Raw genomic sequence first — 27,985 nt, 5'->3', positions numbered from 1 at the left:
ACACTCTCAGGCAATCCAGGATGCCCTGCCTAGGGAATGATGCTACCGACAGGTGGCAGGTGTCCACATGATCAAGGTGTCCCCACAGGCCAGGCTACACCAGCCCTCATGGAGACTCCCTTTCCAGATTATTTTATATTGGGTCAAGCTAACAATTAAAACTGATTACCACACCCTCCGATCATTTGTTAGGTTACTTTTGTTTTACTTATAGTATTTTGGGGATTTGGATTGTAATATCAACAAGGTGGAGCCAAGAAGCAGTGAAGAGCAGGAAAGGCACGCTCAGCTCTTGGGCAAGGTGTCACTGAGACAGTGAGTTAAGACAACGCCCAACACGTGTAACATAACCACCATTCCAGACAGAGTGCGTCAAGAACGAGACTGGCATGCAGCTAGTAAACTATTAATGATTTAAGGAGTATAACTTCTCTGAGCATTCATTCAATTACTAGCGATTAAGACAGAGGCAAGGGAAATGGCATTACCCTGAGAACTAAAGCAATGAGCATCAGCGCTGGACAGAAGACCAGAAGGTCAGAGTGCATAGGAAACAGCAAAACCTGCATTACTCTGACACCCTGGATGTTTCTGAAAATACAAATTCTCCACTGATGAGGTTTGAAAATGAATATGATAATGAGTATAATTTCCCCAGTCCTGCAGCATTATATATTTAGTCAAATAATATTCCCTGAAGGTAAACAGAGATAGTCTGTTTCCAAGGCGAGAAAGGATTCTAAGGACAAATTGCAGCCTCCTGTCATCCTAGTACAGGTCAATAGCATCACATGGCTTTAATTTGTAAGAAGCACTGCACACATACTGGTATGGAGGCTCATGCCTATAATCCTAGCACTTGGGAGGCTGAAGCAGGAGAATTAGAATTCAAGGTCCATAGATGTTCGGGGCCACTAACCCTGTCTCAGAAAACTTCCACTGAGCACAGCTCTGGAAGCTTTGTGGAGGCTTCTGCTCTGCCGTCTGGAGGACTGCAACAGGAAACATCAGCGAGAGCTAGTGTTAATGGCAGAAATCCTACAGATTTAACATGAGATTGCTTCTCCAGTAACCAAGCTTACAAATCACTGCGATATGATCCAAGAACGCTGACTAAAGTCTCCGTGAAAAGGATGAACTTTAGAATAGGTTCAGCATTTTATTTTGTAATATAACTGCAATCCCATACTGCTATGAAATATAAATGAAAGGGAACATGTAAAAGGGGACACTACATCACACACTTAGTTCACTAAGAAAACAAAGTCTGTTTAAAAATGTGACGTTTCAAGGCAGCCGTGGTGAACAACGCCTGCAATGCCAGCATCGTTAGGCTGAGCCAGGCAATCGGTCTCAGTGCCAGGCCAGCCTGGTCTGTACAATGAGCACCAGGCCAGCAAGTGCTACATGTAAGACCCTGAACCAATAAATAAATAAATGAGAAAAAAAACTTTAAAGTAAAATAACAAGACTAATATTTCTACAAATAGCAGGTTGGGGGTAAGGCAGGACATAAGACAACACAGATGGGGAGGTAAATGACCCCTGATGACAACAGCCTGTCTGTCCTGTCATTTGTGGCATTACACTGGCATTCAGATGCACATTACCACCTGACAACTCAGGGCTGTGCTTCTCAACATCAGTGTTAATGACATAAAGTCTTTTCTACTGCTGGCTTCATGTCCATAGATAAACTACCAGGAAGAGAAAACAGCACAGCTCAAACCCAGAATGCCAGCTTCTTCCCAGTACAGTTTGCTCCGCAGATCGCGGCACAACAGCCGAGTGTCTCTCCACTCACACAGGCTTGGGTGCTTCAGGATAACGCCCTCTTTAAGCAGACAGCAATGAATATGGCTCTTAACTACCATCTGCCTCACTGAGAGTACTGCTGTCCATATGGCCAAACATTTAATCCAGTATTTCTCAGTTCTGATTCGGAATCGCAAGCAGCCATGGAGATTACAGGAAAAAAAAAGGAAAAAAAAAAAAACCTGCAGATGCCACACGTCACGCCAGTCTCGGGGAGCCAGAATCTCAGAAGCAAGGGATGTGCTTGTGCTTGGACCTGCTGTTGTTTTCTGTTTGTAAATGACTATGGTGTGGAACACTCTCTTTAAATGATTTATATAAATGTGAGATACATTAACTTCTAAATATCATCTTTCAACAATCATGAATTCCCTAAAATACCTCCTCACAGTTATTTCCAATACCTGTAGGAATTTCCTACTCCTATGTGACTCCTCCAAACTGTCTAACAAAAATGTGCTCCAAACAACTGTGTAAGGAATATTTATCAAGTGATGTCACTGTCAAAGAACAATTTACACCTTCATAGTTTTAAACTAGATTCTATAGTTTCACTTACTTGGCAAAGGTCAGTTTTAAGACCTCATTCTGAAAGTTACATTTTCCCCCAAACCATTAAATATTAATATAGAATCACAGTTTCTGGGCCAGTACATGAGGATCTTTGGGAGTCATCACACTGTTAAGAAGCAAAAAGCTGAAAAAACCATTTGGTTTTTCCAGACAGGGTTCCTCTGTAGCTTTGGAGCCTATCCTGGAACTAGCTCTTATAGACCAGGCTAACTTCAAACTCACAGAGATCCACCTACCTCTGCCTCCCGAGTGCTGGGATTAAAGGTTTGTATCACCACTGCCTGGCAACAATAAATAATTCTCAAGTCTGTTAGAGAAGCAAATTTACATTGTAAAGCACTGTACCGACTTGGACCGACAGATGACTAGAGAGAATCTGGTTACTGGGGAAGCCGTGGAGTGAGGAAATGGGCACTGTCAGTGATGTGCTGTTGGGAGACCAGAGTGGCCAAGTTTGAAAGTCAAAATCAGACAGCCCAGTCATGGGAGAAAAGAGAAGTGAGCCACAATTCCATGAATTTTACAGTCAAAGCTAAAGACGTTCTCACAGTAAATATGGCAAAAAATATTCTCTTCTGCTCTCAACACAAGAGACAGTGAAACCATTCTCAAGTACATCAGAGCAGTCAGTTCCCAAACTGCCTTTTCAAAGGAAGAGTTCTGCAAGAGCCTAAGACGCAAAGGCTCTCCTGGGCCAGCAAACACCCAGGAAAAAAACAAAACAACAATTCGATAGGCTGAAGCCCTGCAAACAAAGGAAGACAAATAGTAAAGTACAGCGTAAGGAAGGCCTAACCCATGGAGTTGGTGAGGAAGGGAGGAGGAACAGAGACAATGTGTGTACAGGCTCACTGAAAACCAGACCTAAGCAGAGAACTACAGATACCTCCCTTCCCCCAATACCTGGACCATCCATTAATAAGATGCCTGCACAGATTCCTCCCTTCCCCAGTACCTGAACCACCCATTAATAATATGTCTTCACAGAAATTCTCTTTACTCAGTATACCACATCCAGATAACAAGAAAAATAATAACAACATATTCTGAAAGGTTAAAAAAAAGTCTCAAAGAGACAAAGCAAGAATAAAACCTCAGAAGCATGAGGGGACTCAGGCTTAAACCAGCTACCTATGACAACCATGACCAAATAAGAGCAGTTATAATCTATAACACTGTGTTCAAGTGCAGACAACAGAAGTCCTATGATGGAACCAAAAGCGACCTTGGGCTATGAATTTATATTGCAAAGTCAAGAAAGAAAATATTAAGAAGTTTAACAGTTAAGTGGGAGAGGAACGGAACATAAATGAGCCATCTAGAAAAGTCAGTGAGCAAAACAGTGAAAGAAATGTCATATGATCTTAGCGGTAAATCAGATAACCAGTAAGGAAAAGAAGCCTGAATATAAATGGCATCATGCAAACCTTCCAAGCTTGTAAAATAAAAAACAAAAACAAAATCAAATGAAAAACGTAAGCCCTGCTCTGCCCCCAAAAAGAGCAAAACCAAAAAGTCAAAGAACAAAATATCAACAAATTGTGGAGCATTTACAAAATAGAACTTTTGTGTACGTGGAATTCTAATTCTAAAAAGAAAAACAATGTTTGAGGCAAAACCTGAAAATTTCTCCTAATTAGTGTAAGACACTAAATCATGTGGTAATATCTTATTTGTACAAATAAAGCTTGCCTGAAGATCAGAAGGCGGAGCTAGCCACTAGCTAACCACAGAGGTCTGGAGGTCTATACAAACAGACAGGAAGCGAATGGGTGGGTGGCTAGAGGAAGTGATAAAGGCAGGAGGGAGGAAACAGGAACTCGGTCTCTTTTCATCTGGGAGAGTGGAGTAGGTAAGCTGGCTTTGGTTTTGCTCCTTCATCTCTCTGATCTCTCAGCATTTTCCCCAATATCTGACTCCAGGCTTTTATTATTAATACCCATTAGAACTTGTGCTACAAGAAGTTATAAAAATTTAGTAAACAAAACTGCTATAGCTTACTGTTAGTCATCTGTCCTAACAGAAAAGTTTTAAAGGTTATCTTCGGAAGAAGTAGAAAATTAAATAGGTTATAAATTCAGATCTGCAAACAGGAAAAACATTTGGGAAGAAACAGAAATAAAAACTTACTATTTCTTATTCTTAACAGATCCAATAGATGATAATTTGTTCAAAATAATAGCAATGCTATACCAAATCATGCATGCTTACTTATAAGTAAAATGAGTGTCATCAACACTAGAAGAAACTAAGAATAAAATTTTTATCATAAGATGCTCATAGGACCTAAGAGTCTGCATGGTGCTCTGTGGAAACGGACTCTGATTATATTCCACTATATAGTGCAGAGGTTCTCAGCCTTTCACAGGAGTCACATATCAGGTACCCTACAGATTATATAGTTACAGTATTATTCTTAACAACAGCAAAAATTACAGTTATGAAGTAGAAAACAAAAATAACTTTATGGTTAGGGGATCACCACAACATGAGGAACTGTATTAAAGGGTCGCAGCATTAGGAAGGTTGAGAACTACTGACTGAAAGTAATTGCTACAAAATGTTTAAGAAAAAAGAAAAAGGCCTGTTAAATAATGAAGGGGAAAAAAGGAGCCATATATTATAAAATGCATAACTAAACTAAAAAGGTAGAAGACAGAAAGCAGGACAAAATTAAGGCAAGCTCCCAGCTGGTTTGCAGCAGTAAGTTACTTCAGTCAGCTGCTCAGGTACAGAGCCCACTACTCTTGCCTGTCCCTCAGGACTGCTCCTGACTAGACCTGTGCAGAGCTGCCCACTCGACTATGCTTACTTTATCGGACTGTTCTTTTTCATCTCAATTGTGTTACCTCTTTATGGCCCAAAAGCAATGCTACCTTTACAGCATTAAATGGCAAGAATACAGAAAGAGAAAAAGGAGGTACAGACAGTCCTTTCTCACTGGAAGCTAACAATGAATTTGGGGGAATCCATCACAAGCAAAAGTAAACAAGATTCATAAAGGCAGCATGTGTCCTAGGTGATCAATGGAAAGAAAGCCGGAGGGCATAAACAGGACTTTGAAAAACTTAACAAATATGGCAGATACAAATTCAAGTTTGAACATCAATGATCTAACTGCACCAATTAAAAAGACCAGACTGCAATGAGCACAGGAAAGGAAGATGGACGCCAAGATTCAGCTATTTGTTGTCTACAATCTGCTTTAGTTTTTGTTTATTTTGTTAAGAGAGAAATCAGCTTTACATACAAAGACACATATAAATAAAAAGTAAATGATTGAAGAAAAGTGTAACAGTCTATGAAAAATCGAAACAAAGTGGGACTGCACGTATTCATCTCAGACATAGAAGAATTCAGAGGGATCAAAATGGACCTTAAACAAGGTAACGAAGCCAGTTCTTCATTAACAATAGTAACAATAGTATGTAGAGTATACTTAACAACATAGTAAAAAAAAATTTGCAATAAAAACTGTAAGAATTGTAAAGACCAGAAGTGAACTGACTACATATAACAACTGGAGACATACAACACATTTCCATCAGAAAAAGATCTTGCAGAAGTGGGAGATATCTCAGTGCGTAAAGTACTCCTGGTGTCCCAGTTCTGAAGTAAAAGAAACCCAGCATAACAGAGGTAGAGACAGCCAGATCCCTGCAGTCTGACAGCCAGGGCGTCTTGCCAAATGGCTGAACTCAGAACTCAGTGAGACACGCTCTCTTTAAAAATCAGGTCAACAGCAACACTTAGCATTGACTTCTGGCCTACACCCACAACCCTACACACAATTAAACAGATCAAACAATACTAATCAATATTTATAGGCTACTTCACCCAGGAACAACAGATTGCTCTTTCTTCTCAGACTCACATAGGACAGGCTACTGCAAAGGTGGACAATATTCTGGGAGCTTACATTCACTCTCATCACCCCAGAATCACTGCCCCAGAAATCCTTGCTGATAATAAGAAAACAGAGAAGGAGGAATACACTCGGCAGGTGACACAATAACTAGCAAAACCACTTGGAGAGAAGCAAGCGGCTGCTAACACGTGATCAGTGTGAAGCTATGGAGCACTTTCCTTCGCATTCTAACAAGGGAAATTTCAAATGAAACACAAATGTTACTCATGCGCGCGCGCGCGCGCACACACACACACACACAAACACTCCAAAAATGAATTAGATACTTAAAATGTATAAAATCTATATGAAGAAAACTACAAAATTCTCCTCAAAGAATTTAAGTAGAATTAAATCAATGAAGAAACATTCCACATTTTCGTATGTTGAACCATCCCTGCATCTCTGGGATAAAGTCAACTTGATCATGGTGGATGACAGTTCTGATGTGTTCTTGGATTTGATTTGTCAGTATTTTATTTAGTATTTTTGCATCAATGTTCATGAGTGAGATTGGTCTGTAATTCTCTTTCTTAGTAATGTCTTTCTGTGGTTTGGGTATCAAGGTAATTGTAGCCTCATATAAAGAGTTTGGCAATGTTCCTTCTGTTTCTATTGTGTGGAATAATTTGAGGAGTATTGGTATTAGTTCTTTGAAAATCTTGTAGAATTCTGAGCTGAAACCATCTGGTCCTGAGCTTTTTTTTTTTGGTTGGGAAACTTTTGATGACTGTTTCTATTTCTTCTTATAAACAGAAAATCAGTCAACATAATCCACCATATAAACAAACTGAAAAATAAAAACCACATTGTCACCTCATTAGGTGCCAAAAAAGCTTTCAACAAAATACATCATCCCTTCATGATAAAGGTCTTGCAGAGAGCAGGGATACAAGAAACATACCTAAAAATAATAAAGGCAATATACTACAAGCCAACATCAAACTAAATGGAGAGAAACTCCCAGTGATCCCACTAAAATTAGGAACAAGACAAGGTTGTCCACTCTCTCCACATCTATTCAATATAGTTCTTGAGGTCTTAGCCAGAGCAATAAGATACTAAAAGGAGATCAAGGGGATACAAATCAGAAATAAAAAAGTGAAACTCTCACTATTTGTTGATGATATGATAGTTTACATAAGCGACCCCAAAAATTCTACCAAGGAACTTCTACAACTAATAAACACTTTCAGTAAAATAGCAGAATACAAGATTAACCCCCTAAAAGAAATAAGTAGCCCTCCTGTACACAGATGATAAAAGGGCAGGGAAAGAAATCAGAGAAAGAACACCCTACACAATAGCCACAAATAGCATAAAATATCTCATAGTAACTCTAACAAAGCAAGTGGAAGACTTGTATAACAAGAACTTTAAATCTCTGAAGAAAGAAATTGAAGAAGACACCAGAAAGTGGAAAGCTCTCCCATGCTCTTGGGTAGGTAGAATTAACATAGTAAAAACAGCAATCTTACCAAAAGCAATCTACAGATTCAATGCAATGCCCATCAAAATCTCAGCAAAATTCTTCACAGACCTTGAAAGAACAATACTCAACTTCATTTGGAAAAGCAAAAAACCCAGGATAGCCAAAACAATCCTGTACAATAAAAGAATTTCTGGAGGCATTACAATTCCTAACTTCAAACTCTACTACAGAGCTACAATACTGAAAACAGCTGGGATTGGCATAAGAACAGACAGGAGAACCAATGGAACCGAATCGAAGACCCTGATATTAATCCACACACCTTTGATCACCTGATTTTTGACAAAGAAGCAAAATATATCAAATGGGGAAAAAAAAGCATATTTAACAAGTGGTGCTGGCATAACTGGATATCAACATGTAGAAGAATGAAAATAGACCCATATCTATCACCGTGTGGTGCAGGAGAATTGTCTGTATTCTGTCAATCATATTTTAAATAAATGCTGATTCGCCAGGCAGGAAAATATAGGTGGGAAAACCAGACAGGAAGTAGAAATGATGTAATGAGAACAAAAGAATTCTGGGAAGGAGGAAGTTGATTCCTCCCACTCCTGCCCAGACCACTAAAGCAACAGGATGTGATCTGCTCCACTGAATTCATTCTCGAGAGGGAGGGGGAATGGAGTGGGGGGAGGAGGGGAGAGGGGTAGGGAAGTGGGAAGAGGGGGCGATGTGTCCGAGGAGGGGGAGGGAAATGGGAAACAGGGAGGAGGAGAATTTTTTTTTTGCAACAACTAAAAAAAAATAAAATAAACAAATAAAATAAAAGGTACTGAGCCACATGGCTAACATAGATCAGAAAAATGTGTTAATCAAGATGTGAGAGTTAGCTAGTGAGAGGCTAGAGCTAATGGGCCAATCAGCTTATAATTTATGGAGACCTATGTGTGATTTTCTTTGGGGCTAAACAGTTGTGGGGTACCGGGTGGGTCAGAAACCCCAACAAACAGGACTGCTTATGTTACAACCATGCACAAAACTCAAGTCCAAATGGATAAAAGACCTCAACATAAAGCCAGCCACACTGAACCTTACAGAAGAGAAAGTGGGAAGTACACTTGAATGCATTGACACAGGAGACCACTTCCTAAATATAACCCCAGTAGCACAGACACTGAGAGAAACAAGGAAAAAATGGAACCTCCTGAAACTGAAAAGCTTCTATAAAGCAAAGGTCAACAAGACAAAATGACAGCCTACAGAATGGGAAAAAATTTTCACTAACCCCACATCAGACAGAGGTCTGATCTCCAAAATATACAAAGACCTCAAGAAATTGATCACCAAAAGAACAAATAATCCAATAAAAAAAATGAAGTACAGATCTAAACAGAAAACTCTCAACAGAGGAATCTAAAATGGCTGAAAGACACTTAAGGAAATGTTCAACATCCTTAGTCATCAGAGAAATGCAAATCAAAACAACTCTGAGATTCCATCTTATACCTGTAAGAATGGCCTAGGTCAAAAACACTGATGACAACTTATGCTGGAGAGGTTGTGGGGTAAAGGGAACACTTCTGCAATGCTGGTGGAAAAGCAAGTTGGTACAACCCCTTTGGATGTCAGTGTGGCGATTTCTCAGAAAATTAGGAAACAACTTCCGCAAGACCTAGTAATACCACTTTGGGTATATATCTAAAGGATGCTCAATCATGCCACAAGGCTATGTTCATAGCAGCATTGTTTGTCATAGCCAGAAACACCTAAATGACCCTCGACTGAAGAATGGATAAGGAAAATGTGGTACATTTACATGATGAAGTACTACACAGCAGAAAAAATAATGACATCTTTAATTTTGCAGAAAAATAGATGAAGCTAGAAATCATCATTTTGAGTCAGGTAACCCAGACACAGAAAGATAATTATCACATGTATTCACTCATAAGTGGTTTTTAAACATTAAGCAAAGAAAACCAGTCCACAAATCACAATCCCAGAGAACTTAGACAACAATGAGGACCCTAAGAGAGACATACATAGATCTAATCTACATGGGAAGTAAAAAAAGACAAGATCTCCTAAGTAAATTGGGAGCATGGGAACTTTGGGGGAGGGTTAAAGGGAGGGGGAGAGGCAGGGAAGAGAGCAGAGAAAAAATGTAGAGCCCAATAAAAATAAGTAACAACAACAACAAAAAAAAGCTCTCTCAGCAAAAAAAAAAAAATCCACATTAGTAAGTAATATTAAGAAATCAGCTTTTGTGATTGACCTAAAGATTCAATATAATCCCCCCTCTGAACTATTTTGTGTATATTAACAAAACCATCCTAAGGTTTATGTGGAGAGGTAAAAATGTCTAAAATTATATCACAGGAGGTTTGCCATTTTCAAACTTCAGGAGTTACTACAAAGCTATAGTAATCACAATGCAGTAGTACTGGTAAACAATACACAGATCAAGGGACGAGAAAGAGGGAGTGAAAACAGATGTATATAATAGAAAAAAAACCACATTACATCCTGAACAACACTTTACTAAAAATACCCTGCAGATGTTCGGAAGCCTCGTGACTGGATGGGCACCGTGGTATATCTAGACAATGGGTTATTAGATGCTCCAATGGAAGACATGACCAGAAACGTAAAGATGTTCTTAAGTGAAAGTAACCAAAATGAAAGCAATTCATGATTTGTGATCCACTATATGACTTTCTAGAAATAGCAAAAGTATACAGACTGAGAAGACCAGAGGCTGCCAGAGGCTGTGAGAGGAAAGATAGGCAGAGCGGCGAACACAAAGAGCACTAAACTGTCTCCATACACAACAGTGCATGTGCACCATCACTGATTTATATAACCCTGCAACTCGCCAAGAAGAAACTCCACCTAAAGCTCTGCAGGCTGTGTGGAAAGAACCTGTCTATGATACATTCACCAGTGTGACAAAGGCAGCATTCTGGTGGGACAGCTGCCATTACAGACATGGCAGAGAATATACGGGAAATCTTCAGTATCTTTAAAGATTAATGGAGTAAGTAAAAGACAGTCTCACAATGATATATAGAGAAGAGGCTTAATTTTTTACTGCTGATTCATGAGTCTAACATTTTATTAATCTGTCATTAAAGTGAAATTTACTATATCTTATTTCTGAAGTTTAAAAAATGCTAAAAATAACTATGAGAGATGCACAAGTCCCTTGACGTAGCATGGTGACTCACACAGGCTATCAGGAAGCTGAGGTAAGGCTGTCAGCAGTTCCAGACCAGCCTGGGCTACAAATGTGAGAACCTGACTGCTCTAAACAACATCAACAGTAGAGGTAGCAATGCCAAACCTTCTTATCTTAATAAGCGTTGACATTCTACTATATATGCCACATAGTATTTGAACTGACTCAACTGCTCTCTCTTAACCGAAATGAAAGCAGCACTGAAACTGTAAAGTAGCTGTAACCGTTTCTGAGCCTTCTGGTAATGGTCAAGTGCAGTAAGGGACAGCAGCTCTGCTATCTTACCAGGTAGGAGTGCCCGTTAACTGTGGATATGGACCTCTGGTTACTTTTAGTGGAGAATTTTTGTATTCATAAATGAAATAGAATGGCTAAATATGTTCATTCATAGTTACTATTTTGGAGGTAAGATTATCTGCATTACTGCATAGACACTATTTCAGAACAGCTTTTGGTGCACTTTGGTATTTTTAAATGAACTACTTACTCAGTCTACTATGAAATGTACTCAAACATAACAGTTGTCTAGGTTAAAGGAACAAGGAATGCTCATTCTCACACATAAGCCAAAGCCATCTATTTTCCTCTCAACTATCTAGAGACTCTGTTTGTTTTTCTAAGAATACTAAAGTGGGCCTTGTGTGGTGAAGTGTACTTTTAATCCCAGGATTTGGGAGGCAGAGGCAAGTGAATCTTTGTGAGACTAGCCTGGTCTACATTATGAATTTCAGTTAGCTAGAATCACAAAACACAACAACAAAAAAAAAACGAAGTTAATTTTACCACAAAAATTCAACATATTATGGATAATGTAGCCCACAGAATTAGTACATGGAGAAATACGTTTCAACATGTTTTCTTCATCTTCTTTTCAAAAGACAGAAAAAAAAAATACATGTACAAAGTAAAGCCCATTAGCCGAAAGAACCGCAGTAGCTGATGCCACCAAATGTCGGTTCTCTTTGGCAAGGATTCTAGTGACAAAAACAGAGGCACTGCTCTTAGGGGAGATATGCTCTTTTATGGAGCAGGATTAATCACTCTTCAATAGATGGTCTCACAGCAAACGCTTCAAATGTCCCAGCTGACACTTATTCAAAAGGGAAACAGGATCAAAAGCTATACGAAAATTACTCTAGTAGGGAAAAATTATTTGATAATGACCACAGAAGTTCTAAGACTGGTTCTACTTTGCAATTGATATCATGTTTTGCGCAAACCTCATTTTTCAAATGAAGAATAATATAAATCAAAATGACTAGTTACTTATTTAAAAGCTTTCATTCTCTCCATTGTGAAATAATATCACTTACCATAGAATACTATGGATTAAAAATTACCACAAGCCAGGCAGTGGTGGCACATGCCTTTAATTCCAGCATGTGGGAGGCGGAGACAGACAGATCTCTGTGAGTTCATGGCCAACCTGGTCTACAGAGTTCCACGACAGGCTCCGAAGCTACTGAGAAGCCCTGTCTCAAAAAATAAAAACAACAACAAAAAAATACTTACCACAAAGAAACATAAATAAATACACTCAGAATGTTGCCATTTTTTCAATGCATATGACATACACACCCTTCAAAAAGGATTAATACTATTTGGAAATCTGGAAGCAAGTAGAACTTGTGGTTTTCTGCTTTTACATCTACATTTGCTATTGGAAAATTATGCAGAGAGCATCTTTACAACACTCTCTTAAAAAGTAGCTACAACTTTAGTTGCTAGTTTATGGGCCATACTTGATTCTCAAGAAATGACAAACTGCCTGAATTTGCTTCTAGGAGTCTACGAGTGAGTTTTTGCTTTTCAATATGTGTTCATTTTTCAGGTTATTTTTTTTCACAAGTGAAAGGCATTTCTAATAAAAGTTTGAACACATCTGAGGAATCATATTTTAGTTGGATGCTTTCATTCTTTTTACCTTTAAAGCTAAAAATATATACATCTATGTTTATTATAGGAATGAAAAGATTAACTCCCCAAGCGCTATAAACTCAAATATCTTTTTACAAAAGAGAGGTGAAAGGCAGGCTGTCTGCTATGAAGATGCAACTGAAGGCAGAGCTGCTCTCTACGGACAGCTGAGGAAATAGCTTTATTATTATACTAATTATAATTCAATGGAAAATCATAAAGACCTTCCTTATGTTTGAAAAGCACTTCTGCAAATACTAAATATAGTTAGGAATTTACTCATACTTTTTAAAAACAGCTTATTAATCACTAAAAGTTTTCATTTCAACTGACATAATAGTAAAACTTCTATAGTTTAATATAAAAATGTCAGCAGTAAGTCTTACATACAAATCCCTCCACATACATATATTAGAAATAAGGTATACTGATCAGTCAAACCAGTGCAAAATCTACTGCCTGCTGCCTGATTTTGGAAGCAAAGTTTTATTGAAACATACTGTCTATGGCACATTTTGTGTTGCATGCAGGAAGAGTTAATATTTATTACAAAGACCATATTGTCCACTCCCTGATAAAAAAAAAAAAACCTTACTAGTTAGCCCTCTACAGCAACTGCTGCTGCTGGCTCCTGAAGTTGAGAAAGATATTGCTTTTACTACCTGTGTACAAGTGCATATACACATAGCTAATAATAACCAGAAAATATATTGAGCTGATTGAGGAGAGTTCCCCACTTGATTTGGTCAACTGTACAGTGAATACTGTCTACCTTATGGGCTCCAGAGAATATCAGGATACGGACTGATTTTGTTAATATGCTGTCATTTGGATTATGCCACAACTTCTCACATACATTAACACTAATAACTTTTTAGGCATGAAATATATGTTTTAAAGACTGAAATGCAAAAACTTTGATTTTAATGTTGATAAAAGGTTGCCTACAGGTACCATATAATCAAGTAAAAAATATGATATGGTATATATATATATATATATGCATACACACACATACATACACATGTGACCATGACTCTAAGCTTTAAACATAAGAATTATTTCAACAATGAAGAGAATGCTCAGGGTTCAGGACTCGCTGGACATAACACGATACCTGCTGTGGAACACTGAGCAGTAACCAATGTTAACAACTGTGTCCCCAACTCCAAGCATCTCTTAAACTTCCTTTCCACCCATAGCCAGAAGGAAAAAAAGGATACATGATAAACAGAATTAGTATCACAATTTCTTTAAAGGAAAACTAAAATGTAGAGCAATTAGAATTACTAAATCTGAAACTAGATGACTGTCACGGATTTAACTTCTCCACAAATATTAAAATGAAAACATATGCAGATATTCCTACTTTGCCCTTTTTCCTGCTCAATTTCTGTCTCTGGGTTTTTATTATTTGTGCTACAGTTCAAATCCAAAAGTCAGTATATGGTGAAATGTACAGGTTAAACCAAAACTAGTCCCTTACCCTGCAATCCCACAAGGCTAAGAACATGTATTCTGAGGGTGCTAAATGCCAATCAGCTCAGAGAATGCTTATTAAGGCACTGTAAAAAAAAATCAATACCAAAGGCCTCATAACAAACTGTCCTTTCGTAAATAATGTGTGTCTTTCCCTGCATTACATTAATTAATTGCACAACAACCAAAGATTACCTTCTTCTCTTTTACACAGAGAGAGAAGTGTGAGAGTTCCCCTAGTGCAAGTAACCCAGTAACAAGAGAACAAGTAACAGGTGCAACAAAAGAAAAACTTTACTCTGGTTAAAGGCAAGAAGCAGACTTTATTCAAGAGGGTGCTATGGCAGGGAGCAGGGGAGGTCAGATTCAGCCTGAGCACAAAGACATGCAGAAACTTTTAGCAGGGGTGTGTGTTGGTGGTACTGCAGTGGTGCTGGGGTTCAAACCCAGAGTTTAGGGGCCAGCCTGCTCTGGGAGCCACATCCCAGGCTTTGGGTAATCCTTTAATTACCTTCTATTCAATGGTACACTATCCTATAGGCCAGTCACATACACACATGTAGTAAAAGACATTAGCTTTCCAAGTTACTCTATTGTTACCAAATTTATAACCAATTCCATACCATCAATTCAAGGAAGACAGTCTCCATACTAAACAGTAAAACCACTCAGCATGTTGTCCACACCTTTAATCCCAGCACTTGGAAGCAGAGGCAGGCAGGTCTTTGAGTTCTAGGCCACCCTACACAGGGGGTTACATGATGAGACTCTGCCTCAAAAGAAAGAAATAAATGGGGTAAACCATATGTAATTAGGAACTGTTTTTAAAGTATACTTACATCACAATTATTAACACCCAAAAAAGAAAGGCAGGCCTTACTAAATGTTACTAAAAATGTTCAGCAGATCCGTCAGTCAGGATCCAGCATGAATGCTGCGTTGACTCGCATGCACCTTCCTGATCTCTTTGGCAAACACTTACACATCTATTGAAAGGTTATGAATGCATTCAGGGGACACAAAACAAAACAGGCCACAACAGGATGGAGGCAAATACTTCATCCGGTGTGACAGGCACTCACAACAGTTAATCTGACCCCTACAAGCAAACAGTCCAAAGAACCACAAGGCCTTCCACGGAGAAAGAGACCACAGCATCGCAGAGCGAGAACGACTCTTCGAAACCTGACTCACAGCCAAGGGAACAAACACATCAAGATTTCAGTTCACCTATCAGACAAAAATCAGTCTTAAGACTGAACACTAATCTAATAATGAGGTAATTCTTCTGGGATTTACTTCACACCTTTAGAACAGCAATAGTAATTTTAGATAGAATTACACAAAAACTCAAACGGGAAACAGTATCAGAAACTATGCCATTTAACTTAAAGCAAAATAGGTTTATAAAGCACAGACTTGATTTTCCCATATGTAACATGATTTTTTCAAGTCAATATACTTTCATGTTTTATTTTTCATCACACACACACACACACACACACACACTGCAAATCTGTTTCCAGAGCCACACTTCTTTTTTATTAAGTGAGCTGAGAACCTTGTTTTGCAGTTAACATGGGGCTCACTCTTCCCTTTAAGCAAAGTGCTCTTAGCAGAGAACAGACTGAGATGTGAATGTGTATTGAGCTGCTTACTTCTCCTCCACTGCTCCATTTCCAAAGAGCTCACTTAGAAACAGACACAACCCCTAAAAGGGGAGCAGATGAAAGTGTGGCTAAGTATCAACTAGTTTATTTCACTAGTTTATTTCGACTAGTTTATTATTTAATTATTTCAAACCAAGAGCCTTTCCCAAGTCTTTTTTTCAGTACTATACTTATGTTACAAAAAATAACATTAACAAGCAGGAAACCAAAACATTCTAATGCTATCTTACAAGCATAAAATCATTACATTAAGTACTATATGTACTATACATTTTCTTTGGTTTTTCGAGACAGGGTTTCTCTGTAGCATTGGAGCCTTTCCTGGAACTAGCTCTGTAGACCAGGCTGACCTAAAACTCACAGAGATCCGCCTGTCTCTGCCTCTGGAGTGATGGCATTTAAGGTGTGTGCCACCACCATTCCCAACCAGAACTTCTACATATGCTATTTATTTCTCAATAGCAACATTGCAAACTCACAGTTGAGAAGAGTGCAGCCATTTAAAAGGCACACTGGGCTGGAGACATGGCCTCACAGATTAGGAACACTAGCTGCTAGCCCAGACTTGGGCTCAGTTCCCAGCCTACACAGTGGCTCCCAACTGTGTGCCTCTCCTGGCCTCCAGGCCTGCAAATAAGCACAGACACATGCAGGCAAACATCCATACACATAAAAACACTACAATAAAGGGCAAAATTAAAGCAAAACCCAGCTACTTTCATGAACTTCTTTCCAAAGACTATATCAGCTACAAAACTGACGAAACGGGGGCCATTCCAAGGCCTGGCACTGAGCTGTTCCTCATGCAGCATTTGTGGAACACACGAATGAACAGACTGAGAATCCACACTGCACAGAACTCTCATAACACTGGCAGTCACGCCCGAACATCCAACAAGCAGCCCTGCAGCCCCAACAGCTGTGCACGCTTGCTTGTACTGAACCCTGGCAATCCCATGAGGTGGAACGGACTCCTTTTTAACTAAGGGCAGTGATTTACAACCAGACACTTCTGAAGCGTGTGCCTGGAATTGTCATACTGACCAAAAAGCTGGCACTGACATTTAGTAGGTGAGAGCCAGTTTTAAATTTTCCTAGTGTCCTGAACAAATCACAGAATTAAACTGTCCAACCAGCTACCAACTACTGACAAACACTAAACAGATCCCAAAAGCTAAACTGCTACGGATCACTCTATATATTCAGTTATAAAAGTCACAATATCAAACATAAAACTGTATCAGATTCTCATGCTCAATCAGCAGCCCAGTCTGCTTTCTCAGAACGTCGCTGCAGTAAAGCAGAAAGTGACATAATTTCCAACTCAACATTCATCCATCTCCGTTCGGTAATTTCCAGGGCACTTTCACCCTGACTCACTCCCTGAGATTTCATAGAAAGCAGCCAAGCCCTTTCCCAGTGCCCGTTCTGCCACATCTGTCCGGGGTCCACGTTACTACCTGTGTGATTATGGTAACCCAGGAAGTTTCATCTGCTCTGTTCTTTCATCCATGATGCTGTTGCCTGACCAAACACACACACACACACACACACACACACACACACACACACGAGAACCACACTTTCTTCCTGTCAAATGTTCCTAAATGACTTCGAGGGCAAAAACACCTTGTCTCATTCTCTCTCTCTCTCTCTCCCTCTTCCTCTCTCTCCCTTTCTCTCTCTCTCTCTCTCTCTCTCTCTCTCTCTCTCTCTCTCCCTCTCCCCCTCCCTCCCTCCCTCCCTCCCTCCCTCCCTCCCTCCCTCCCTCTCTCTCTCTCTCTCTCTCTCTCTCTCTCTCTCTCTCTCTCTCTCTCTCTCTGCAGTCTCTCATGCTATGTGGTGTGTGCAGTCCACATGTATGCACATACACATAGCCTCTAGGCCAACCTCAAAAGCTGTCCACCTTTTTTTTTGAGACAGTGTCTCTTACTGGAACCTGAAATTCACCCATTTTTCTAGGCTGCCCAGCTACCTCTGCAGCATTAGGATGCCAAGTGCACAGCACTATTCCTGGCTTGTACACGGGTCCTTGTGCTTGCAGAGCGAGCACATTACTAACCCAGCTATCTTCCCAGCCCTCTAATTAGCCTGTTTCTACTCTCAACGCAATTAGGATCATTATTCCAATCAGGAGCTCTCCCCAACATTCCCTGAGTCTACTATCATTCCCTACAGCACGGTTGTGCTACCGCATTCCCGCTCAGGATTCTTCAGATTCTCCACTCTGCCGTTCGGCACCTTCATCTACCAATGTGCAGCAGCGGTTATCAAGGGCTAGGGACTTAATCTAGAGTCTGACTCTGTGAAGACAGTGAATCTCTATACAAGTTCCTCATTGCAATATTTGACTAGTTCCAGCCGTAGAAGCCTCTACAATGGCCATACATTCATTTCTTTTGAATTACTTGCCTAGACACATGGGAATCTGAAATTACAAAACTGCCTTTGAATGAATGCTTAATTTTAAACAGAAAGACTAATTCCTTGCTGAAAAAGTCGAGAATGGGGCTGGAGGGATGGCACTAGGGTTGAGAGCACTGGCTGCTCTTTCAGAGGACCCAGGTTCAATTCCAGCACTCACATGACAGCTCACAACTGTCTCTAACTCTAGTTCCAGGGGATCTGACATCCTCACACAGACACACAAGCAGGCAAAACACCAATGCACATAAAAAAGTAAAAACAAATCATCTAAGAAAACGTAGAAAAACAAATTGAAAAGAAAGAAGGCAAGAACTAGAGTTCGGCCCACACAGTCTGCAGTCCAAAGTCTGTGGCCTTGTTAAGCCTTACAGACACCATTCTGTAACCCAGTACCAAGAGTGCATGGCGAATGAAGGCTTCGCTACAACAGAACAGACTGCCCAGTACCCCGAACTCTGCACACGTCAGGAGTACCATAAAGGAGGTTATCTGGTAGCTTCATCTCTTACTGCGCATTGAGTAAATCTGAAGTTCTAGTTTCCCTTAGTCCTTTAAATAGTCGCAATAAAATGCCCTAACTTTAACCCCCCCCAATTGTTTACAGATAAAATTTTACGCTTAAACGTGATCAAGGCCATGGTAACTTAAGGTGAAGCAATGATCAATTGCACTTGTGCCCCAGTCCACAGAGACAGCAGCTCGGTGAGCTAAAATGACTCCATTCGTTAGTGCGGCTTCTCTTTCCAAAGCCAACATCCAAATTACTCATAAAAATCAAATTTTATTTCTTTCCCTGTGGCAAACAATGGAAGACAAACTATGTCAGTATTACATAAAATTGTGTTTCCTTGTTTATTATCAGTAAACACATGGCAGGCACCCTCGTGTCCTCTTCAGAGGCCAAGAAGGTTGATGAAACAAAATGATATCATTCATGTGTTGTACATTAATGCAATAAATAGATTCGATATTTTGCCTCAGTATTGGTTAGCTATTCATTAAGGATTCGATTATCACTACCTTTAAATGCAAACACTAGCTATCAGAAATAGTTTACTCAATCAGTCTTTTGGATTTGTTTTGCTTTTCAACTCCATGTGAGACAGTCAACTCAGACTGCACTGCCAGCATTTATGAAGGTATCGCATTAACAAACAGGTCCAATCCCACTTACGAAATTAGCTATTTTCTGCTACATAATTAATCAAAGGATATTTTATTTAGAAGAATTTTTCTTCCCTAAAACATTCGTCTTCCCTGTTTGGGAAAACATATTCTAGACAATAAAAGTCTAAAATAGGAATGCACACAAGGACTGGAAGAAACCAGTTAGAAAGAGGAAACCAGAACAAACATGATAACGGTAAGTCAATACGGAGTTCTAAAATTAGAAAGCATACGTTTAGATATCTGCCTAGTTTCCAAAAATAAAATAAAAACCTAATTAATTAATATACGTGGTGAACTTTTTAAAAGGTCTCTGTTGTTTTCTATAAATCAGAGCCAAGATAAACAGAGCTTTAGGCTCATCCATCCCTAACAGGAGGAATGAGGTTGAATGAAGGGGTGTGGTTGGGGGAGGGGTGTAGCAGGGAGATGTTCTGCTGGTAGGCAGGATAACTTGCCAATCTAGAATGTGTGAGCAAAGCTCTCAAAGGGAAAGTCCAAGAGACTCAGTCAACAGGTCTCAGGATTTCATTCTAAACACAGCAAGGAGTCTAGAAGAAAACGACAGAGGCCCTGGAACCGGAGCTCCACTTTTCACTCACTAACACTGGACTCTAAGAAGACATATAAGCCCAAATGCCCCTGGGAGCGATCATTTTGGATGCCTGATCCTTTGAACTAGCAATTACCACAGCCTGCCATGGTAATCGTTCTGTTGGGTCCACTTGCTAATTATGCAAATTAGAGTTTAAGGTCCTTGTAAGACAAATAACTGCAGCTGCTTTACAAAGTCAGTTTTGCTGGTTTTGCTGGTGGCACATATAATTAAATACCAAAAGGCTGTTAAAAAGTTATATAATAAAACTGCTGAGGCCAGAGAAAACAGGAAGAAATAGGGGGGAAAAAACAACTCTTTCAGAAGGAAATCAAAAGAATACATGGATCTAATCTACATGGGAAGTTGGAAAAGACAAGATCTCCTGAGTAAATTGGGAGCATGGGGACCATGGGAGAGGGTTAAAGGGCAGGGGGAGGAAAAGAGGGGAGCAAAGAAAAATATATAGCTCAATAAAAAAACAATTTAAAAAATCAATTAATTAATTTAAAAGTTCAATTCAATTTAAAAAATTGAAAAATAACTGATTAAATTCATTTTTTCCTTCAGTCACGTAGCAGAATGCTTTTGTTGGAGGGAAAAATATTACAGTTCCAAACAGAACCCTGTGGTCCTGAAACCGAATTTCACTAGACACTGAGAAAATTCACTATGCTTATCTTTACAAAATTAAAATAGAATGCCTTTGTAAAAATAAAAACATCTATGCAATTGAAGTCAGAGAATGTTCTAGTCTCAACAGTTTAGCCGTCTGGCCAGGAGCAACCTGTGCACACTGCAGAAGGCACCAAGTTCAGCCTTCACCACTAGAGACAGGCCTGGACTGCCTGTGTTCACTGTGCACTTCCCTGAGAGCCCATCGGGCTCGCCAGACAACATCCTCAGAGTTAAAGGGGAGCATATTCTGATGTCTTAAAGGACACCTTTGAAATGCTTTAAAAGTTCATAAATGAAATTCCTGGTTCACGTTTAAATCAAATGCTGAAAACCCCGAAATGTAAACAGAATAGGCCCAGCCCCTCCCAATATCACCCCCCTTTTTTTTGTCAATAATAACGTCCAGTGAGGTCACTGGGTGGCTTGCCGGTTTATTACAAGCACAGCATCTCAATAATGGGCTAGTCAAGCATGTTTAAATGTCAGAGTGAAAGCAATCACACACTTTATTTGAAGTTAAATAGTATAACAGAGGAAGTAAGAAAGTCCTCATTGTTCACACCAAAAAGATGCTCTTGAAAAAATTCTCGTAAAGAATCTGAAAAATCCCTGTGCCAAAGCTACACAATTCACAGATAACCAGAAGAAAAATCTTCTACAAGCTAATGTACTTCGTAGCTTCTACTACACATAACAAACAGAAAAAAAAAAGACAAAGTCAATATCACCACAGTACATTCTGATCTATGCATTTTACAAAACAGTGCCCTGAAATCTCTAGAAATATTAGCCCTTCTTATTTATAGAAAACTAATTTGATAACTTGTCACCGGTTAATGTTTTTTATCTGGAAGGGCATGTGGAAAACAAATCAAATTCAAATCCAACATCTAATTCCTGAGCGTGATGGGCAGCTGAGTTTAACACCCACTGGATACAACATCTAACAAGCTGACCGTGCTCTACCCTCACCGTCTCTGGTCCTTGAACTTTATCTTTGGCCACTAGGCATTAATCCCCTAAAACACACACGTGTATTCCCCTCAGGATCTTAGAGTCATTACAAACAAAGTAGTCACAATGAACTTGAGACTGATGTTTTGGTTCCTGCTGAGGAACCCCTGAGATCCCAGAACTATCCTTAGAGCAGCATACCCTCTAAACATAGCTACTATCATAAGGGGAAGCCGGCACTACATGAGTTCTTAAGATACAAACCCAAAGAGGAAACACAGGATTAATGAGCAATACTGAATGGCTGGAGATGACAAAGCAAGCAAACAAAAACATTTCTTTCCTTGTCTTTGTTATTATTATTATTATTTTAATTAAAGAAAGGATACAGCCTTAAAGCACCAGTCTGAGTTCCTACTGCCAGGATCTTCTGTACTGGATCAAAGGCCAGAGCTGAGGGCTGATAGGGGAATCCATGGCGAACAGTCTGGGGATGGGCAGTGACATCACAGGAACCGAGGCAGCAGGCAGAATCAGAAAACAGAACAGCCCACAGGGTCGTTAGACTGGGAACCAACTACTACACAAAGCACACACAGGAACTTAACACTTTATGGGGGAGCTGAGGGTTGGAGGGTGGACTGCAGCCTAAGGATCACAGCGCCAGAAGAACAAATCTACCTAAATTCCTGCTTTGCTACTATGCTAGTAACTCCACAGAGGGCAATTTCCTATGAATAGCGGACACTATTCTGCTTGACTCCAAGTCAAGTTTGTAGTGGTTCAGAATTCTGTAAAGTTCTTGCAAAAGGAGATTCGTGTGGCATCTCAAGAGAAATCACCCAAATCGTAGCTTTGTTTGAATGCTAAAGGGGGTGGGGGGATTTCTAAGAAAAAGTTGTAACGAAAACTACTGAAGGATTTAGTCAAAGAGGCATCAACCTCAAAAACAACACGAGCAATTCTAACGATGGAAATGGGTGCAAAAAATAATCTTGCAATTTTCTATTAAGTCTGGAATAATTTTAGGCCATAAGAACAAAAATTGTGCGCAGGATTGTAAGCCCCCGACATAGGAAGGACCGAAAGGCTATCTGTGATCAGGCAAGGAGGTCTGGAAACGGAGGCTCGTGTGCTTTTCTCTGTGAGCAGCTGGAAATTAATACGCTGCATCATTCTTTCTGAATACAGGACCGTGGGGGCAATCGTCGTGCCATTCGCAGACAAAAAATAATAATAATTAAAAAAGAAAAACCTCTGCTCTAACTTTTTAACCAAACAAGGTGAAGAATCCTGCCACTTCAGGTGGTGAGCCGCTTCGCCCGCATTCTAAAAAGTGATGCGCATTAAAAAAAAAAAATCTGGTTGAACAGGTTTGCCTTGCCCACGAACGACGTTCATCACAGACTGCTGGAAAATTTCGACGTCAGTGAAAGAAAATAAAATATGCGCGAATATAAAAGTATTTCCAGACCATTGTTACCAGTGGCTGGATGGGAATTAAAGACAAGGGAGTATGCTTGGGTTGCCTTGAAATGACTGCTTTTTATGAAAGGGACTAAAAGAAGTAGGGGGATCTCTATCCAAAATCCCCCGGTAAGGCACGTCTGTCAAAAGGGGGGGGCGCCTTCCTAGAGCTCTGAGCTCTATTGGCGCGCTCTGCCCTCAATCTCCCGGGTACTGCCCAGCGGCCCCCTCAAAGGACCCCAATCTTCCCAAGACAGCTCGGCGGGGCTGCGCGCTCCCTTCACCTTGCAGAGTTGGAAGTGTTCGGACTGGAGCGTCTCCTGGATCTCGGGCTCCCGGTTCCCAGGCGGGTGCTGCTGCTGTTGCTGCTGTTGCGAGGCCGAGGACGAGCCTGCGGTCAGGCCGTCCAGCACCTTCCTGATGTTGAATTTCCTCATGGTCTCGCCGCCCAGGGGGAGATCTGTCTGTCTCCTCGAGGCCCCCGGGGGAGCGGAGGCACCGGGTGGGAAGGAGTCCGAGCCGCTGGCGGCTTCGATCGCGGAGTGCGAAGGAGCGGAGAGCAGGAGATAATCCCAACAGGAAGGGCTGCGACGACGGGCGCGCGGCGGCGAGTCCTCTTCCTCCGAGGCCGTCGCGGGCTGCAGTGGCGCCGGACGCCGCCTCCTCACCTGGTCGCGGCTGGGCTCCCGCCGTCCCGCGCCGCTGCCGCTGCCGCCGCCGCCGCCGCATCCATGGCCCCGCGGCCCCGCAGTCCCTCGGCGCGTCCCGGGCTCGGCCTCCGCTCAGCGCAGCCGCCCGGCCCTCATGACCCGGACACCCGGAGCCGGTCCTCGCGCCTCCCGCTGCTCTCTCCCAGGCCGCCCGGCCGCTCGCTGTCACCTCCCGGCAGCCTCGGTCTCCGGCCCCCAACGCCCGGCCGAGCAGGCGGCGAGCCGCGGTTCCAGCGCCGGCCGCGGCGGTGGCGGCAGCTGGGCCTCCGCGGAGCGGGCTGCCCGGTGCGCATGCGCGCCGCCGCCCCCGCCCCCGGCCCGCGGCTTAAATCATCCTCAGCCGAGGGCCGGGGCAGCAGCTGGCGGACCGCGGGCTCCCCGGCCCGCACCTCCAGCCCTGTCACTCAAGCTCCCGCTGGGTGCTTTCAGGTGGCTTTGTATCTGGGCTCGCCAGGGAGCGTCTAGGCGACGATTATGTCAGTGGCGAGATGACAGCTAGGAGACACCCAAAGGGAGAAGCCCAGCCTCCTTCTTGAAGGTGTTGCTGGAGGTAAAAATGAGGGTGGCGGGTGGCGGCTAGACCGAAATCGGTCCCCGTAAGGGGAAGAACTCCAACGCCCCGACCTTGGTCACCCACCACTCCGACCGAATCCATTCGGCAGGCAGAGTGGGTGGCAGCCAGCACTCCCCGCCACTCCTTGTTACAAAGTCCTGTCTACCTGCCAGTTTAATTAGTCAATCAACAACCCCCTGGAGGCTCTCTGATCGTCGGACAGGAGAGGGAGGTGAAATTTTTGCTCAGGTCTGCCCGCCAATGTTCCTGCGTGTCTCCTCGAGTGCTAACTGACAGAGGAGTGGTTCAAGTTTGCAGCGGTGGAGAGAAATTGGTGTGGGGGCGGAGAGAATCCTGACCAGTGCTTTCTACAGGCGAAGGTGCTGGGCGCAGATCATCAGAAGGGGAGAAATGCTGGAAGAGCAGCGCTTTCAAGGGTCGCAGCGAAAGGCCAGTGTTAGGCTTACTAAGACCCGCCCCGACTAGGAAAAAAACAAAAACACCAGGTTTTGTTAGTTCCGCACCAAATTCAGAAGCACCTCCCTTTGCCTTGTGATTGGCTACATTCTCCCCTTCAGGACAGTCTCCTCACAGCATTGGCCTATGGGCAGATAGAACCTGCCTTCAAGAACAGGCAGCAAACCAATTAGGCTCGGGGCATTTCGGGAAGTGTAGTTCTCTAGAGTTCTGTGGTCCAAAAGGATGCCTTCAACTTGGAACTTGTAAAACTTTGATTTGTAGTATCATACTTGTTGAAGTAGGAAGTTAATTCGCCGAAGGGAGAGGACAGAATAAAACAAGTTTGAAGCCTTTCTTAAGCTATTTCTGAGTGGCTCTACACTTTTGGTTTTTGGGGGGTTTTATTTGGTGGGGGTGGGGGTGGTGGAGTGTTTTTTGTTGCTGTTGTTCTCTGAAACACATTTTGTCCAGTTTGACACATTATATTGGGCGCAAAGGGTTTAAAAACGCCATACTTGTCTTCAACAGATTTGCTGCTATGTCAAGGGGACAACCTCACATAACCAAATGTAAAATCGTATGAGTTCAGCAGTGGAAGGCTGAGGGGGGCATTGAATTAACCAGGGATGGCCTTCTTATGCTGAATGAGCAGGCAGTGGTCCAGAGAGAATCAAGGTGACAAGAACTTCCCAAGGGTGGCGAGGGAGGCTTTTAAAAATTGAACTACCTCAATAGCTTTCTTAAAAATCCAAATGACTCCCCAGAGCAATCACAGAACAGGTAAGTCACACCCCTAAATTTTATGATATGCTTTCCCATCTAGGTTTAGGATAAACTTGTTGAGAAATATTGTCACTGAATTAGGAAAAATTACGGAGATCACAGTTTTCTGTCCGGAAGTCTCGTGATGTAGCAGACGATTTCTGGCTTCCATATGCCTGACGGGAAATTCAGTGCAAACCCTGGCCATCCCCACAAACTTATTTATTTCCATCAGAAACAAGTTCATCTTGTGAGATGCTTCCTGAGTAAAGATGAAATCGCTATATCAAATGAGAGTGGGGGAGGGGCGACAAAACCGTTAGCGCCACATTGCTTGGCCCTCTGCTGCTCTTCAAAAATGTCAGTTTCTTGGTCCATCACGCTCTTTGAGATGAAAAGAGTTAAGTCAGGCCCCTATTTTCTCTATAGAGATATTGCTTTGATTTCTATACCTTAGCAATTTCATTGCATTCTGAATTCATCCTGCCATGCCCACATCAATCCAGAAGAGCCCTAGAACTGAAGGTGAGTGTAGATCCGTTTTTATGATATTACAGGATAGTGCAGCACATCCAGAAATCCATTCAGCAAAAAAGTTGAAGGCCTTAAATAGTTACTATTATAATGGCAAAGATAACATGGTGTGTCCTAAACTCCTTTTATTTCATTTTATGTTATGTTTCTTTATTTTCCATGTGTGTGTTTTTGGGGTGGGATGAGTGCCCACATAAAAAGAACATGGACAGAGTAGACTGAGAACAACCTTCTGGGGTTGGTTCACTCTTCCATTTTGAGGTCTAGGGAGGGGATTGACCTTGGGTTATCCTACTTGGAGCATGCACCTTCAGCGACTGCACCATTTTACTAGCCCTTACTGGTACTTTATAGTCTTAGAAATCAGTTTCAACTGATTGCTGTTTTAAAAATTAGGATTGAAAATCTTAATAAATAAGTGTTAAATTATTAAAGTGTGAAAATTTGGCATAGAGTAAAACCTTAGTAATTTATAGTTCTGTTTAATTTTTAGCAGAAAGCATCTAACTTTACCTGTAGTGAATTCTCAGCAAAGTTTATGTTTCCTTCTGATGAATGAGTCAGTATGTTGACTTAGAGCAGTTCCATAGCTTTATTTCGTTGGGCAAATGATGGTCTCCTTCTCAAATGGAAAATATTCTTACCTACTTATTGAAGAATAAACTGGGACTGGGTGTTATATGACCTTACCAAGAGGTAGACTACATTTAGCCAAGTCAGGCTGACACTAAGCAATACTGTCTAACTTGATACAAAGCAAAAAGAAATCTAAACACACACCAGAAAGACAGTCCATTACATTATGAGGCCTAGAATGCTGAAATCCAGAAAGGTGTGCATTGCTGAACTTGCCAACCTAAGTTATCAGATTTAACAGCCACCAGAATAATGAAGACTATGTACAGGGGCAGCTAGATGAGGCTATATACAGACACAGCTTGATGTTCATTGAAATAACCTGCGAGTAAGTATTTTTTTTTTAATTTTTGTTTATTGGTAGACTTTCTGGAAAGTGAATGAAATCTACATCACTGAGTAACATTCATTTTTATTGACTTAACTTCAGTTTATGAAGTCCCAAAAGGTTGTAGGAATGACAGTAACTGATTCACTGTGTGATTTCGCAGAGTATTGAATTTAGATCATTTGCCAGTTGTAGCACAGATGTTAATTAGTTCAGGCTCCTTTTTGGAAAGTGTTTTCTAGATCCTGTTAGACAATGAACCTGAGTGTCTGTTTTTAGTCAGGGAATGCTGTGCCCAGTGCACAGAATCAGAGGTGAGAATCTGAAGTCAGTCAAGCCCAGGAGGAAGTATTCTGGGAATTTGGAATTGAATGATGAAGCTCCCAGGGAGGGTGAACTCTAGAGTCATATAGTGTCGATAGGCTTGGTGGCTTATTTTGCTTCTTGTATACTGAAGCTTTGAATGGCCATGACACATGAGTCTGAAGAGCAACGTGTACCACATCATCGGTTCCAGGCAGGCGAAAAATAGGCTTGCCATTTCCAACAAGCCACTCATGTCGCAGCTGCTCCCTTGTGCAGTCATCTCCTATACCTTCTTCCTTTGTGTGTGTGTGTGTGTGTGTGTGTGTGTGTGCGTGCGTGCGTGTGTGTGCGTGCGTGCGTGTGCTTGCGTGCCTG

The 27,985-nt window shown here is 41.4% G+C and overlaps 1 protein-coding gene across 5 annotated transcripts in view; it reads right to left on the bottom strand.

Annotated features, from left to right (window-relative positions):
- Positions 1–23,911, bottom strand: part of Stxbp5 (syntaxin binding protein 5) — a 140,077-nt gene extending 116,166 nt beyond the window's left edge. For 4 of the 5 annotated variants that reach the window (XM_075949118.1, XM_075949135.1, XM_075949126.1 and 1 more), the window contains exons 1-2: positions 23,607–23,901; positions 22,245–22,342 (exon numbers count right to left, since the gene is read on the bottom strand). In XM_075949118.1, coding sequence (XP_075805233.1) covers positions 22,245–22,342; positions 23,607–23,759 — 251 coding nt within the window. In that variant the 5' untranslated portion in view covers positions 23,760–23,901. Of the gene's footprint in view, positions 1–22,244; positions 22,343–23,606 lie in introns of all 5 variants that reach the window. The other variant, XM_075949144.1, reaches the window with a different exon arrangement.
- Between the last annotated feature and the right edge of the window lie 4,074 nt (positions 23,912–27,985).

Source organism: Microtus pennsylvanicus, chromosome 1, assembly GCF_037038515.1.
Source record: "Microtus pennsylvanicus isolate mMicPen1 chromosome 1, mMicPen1.hap1, whole genome shotgun sequence".
Classification (NCBI taxonomy): domain Eukaryota; kingdom Metazoa; phylum Chordata; class Mammalia; order Rodentia; family Cricetidae; genus Microtus; species Microtus pennsylvanicus.
The sequence above is the reverse complement of the archived record's forward strand: the minus strand, read 5'-3'. Positions and strand labels throughout refer to the sequence as shown.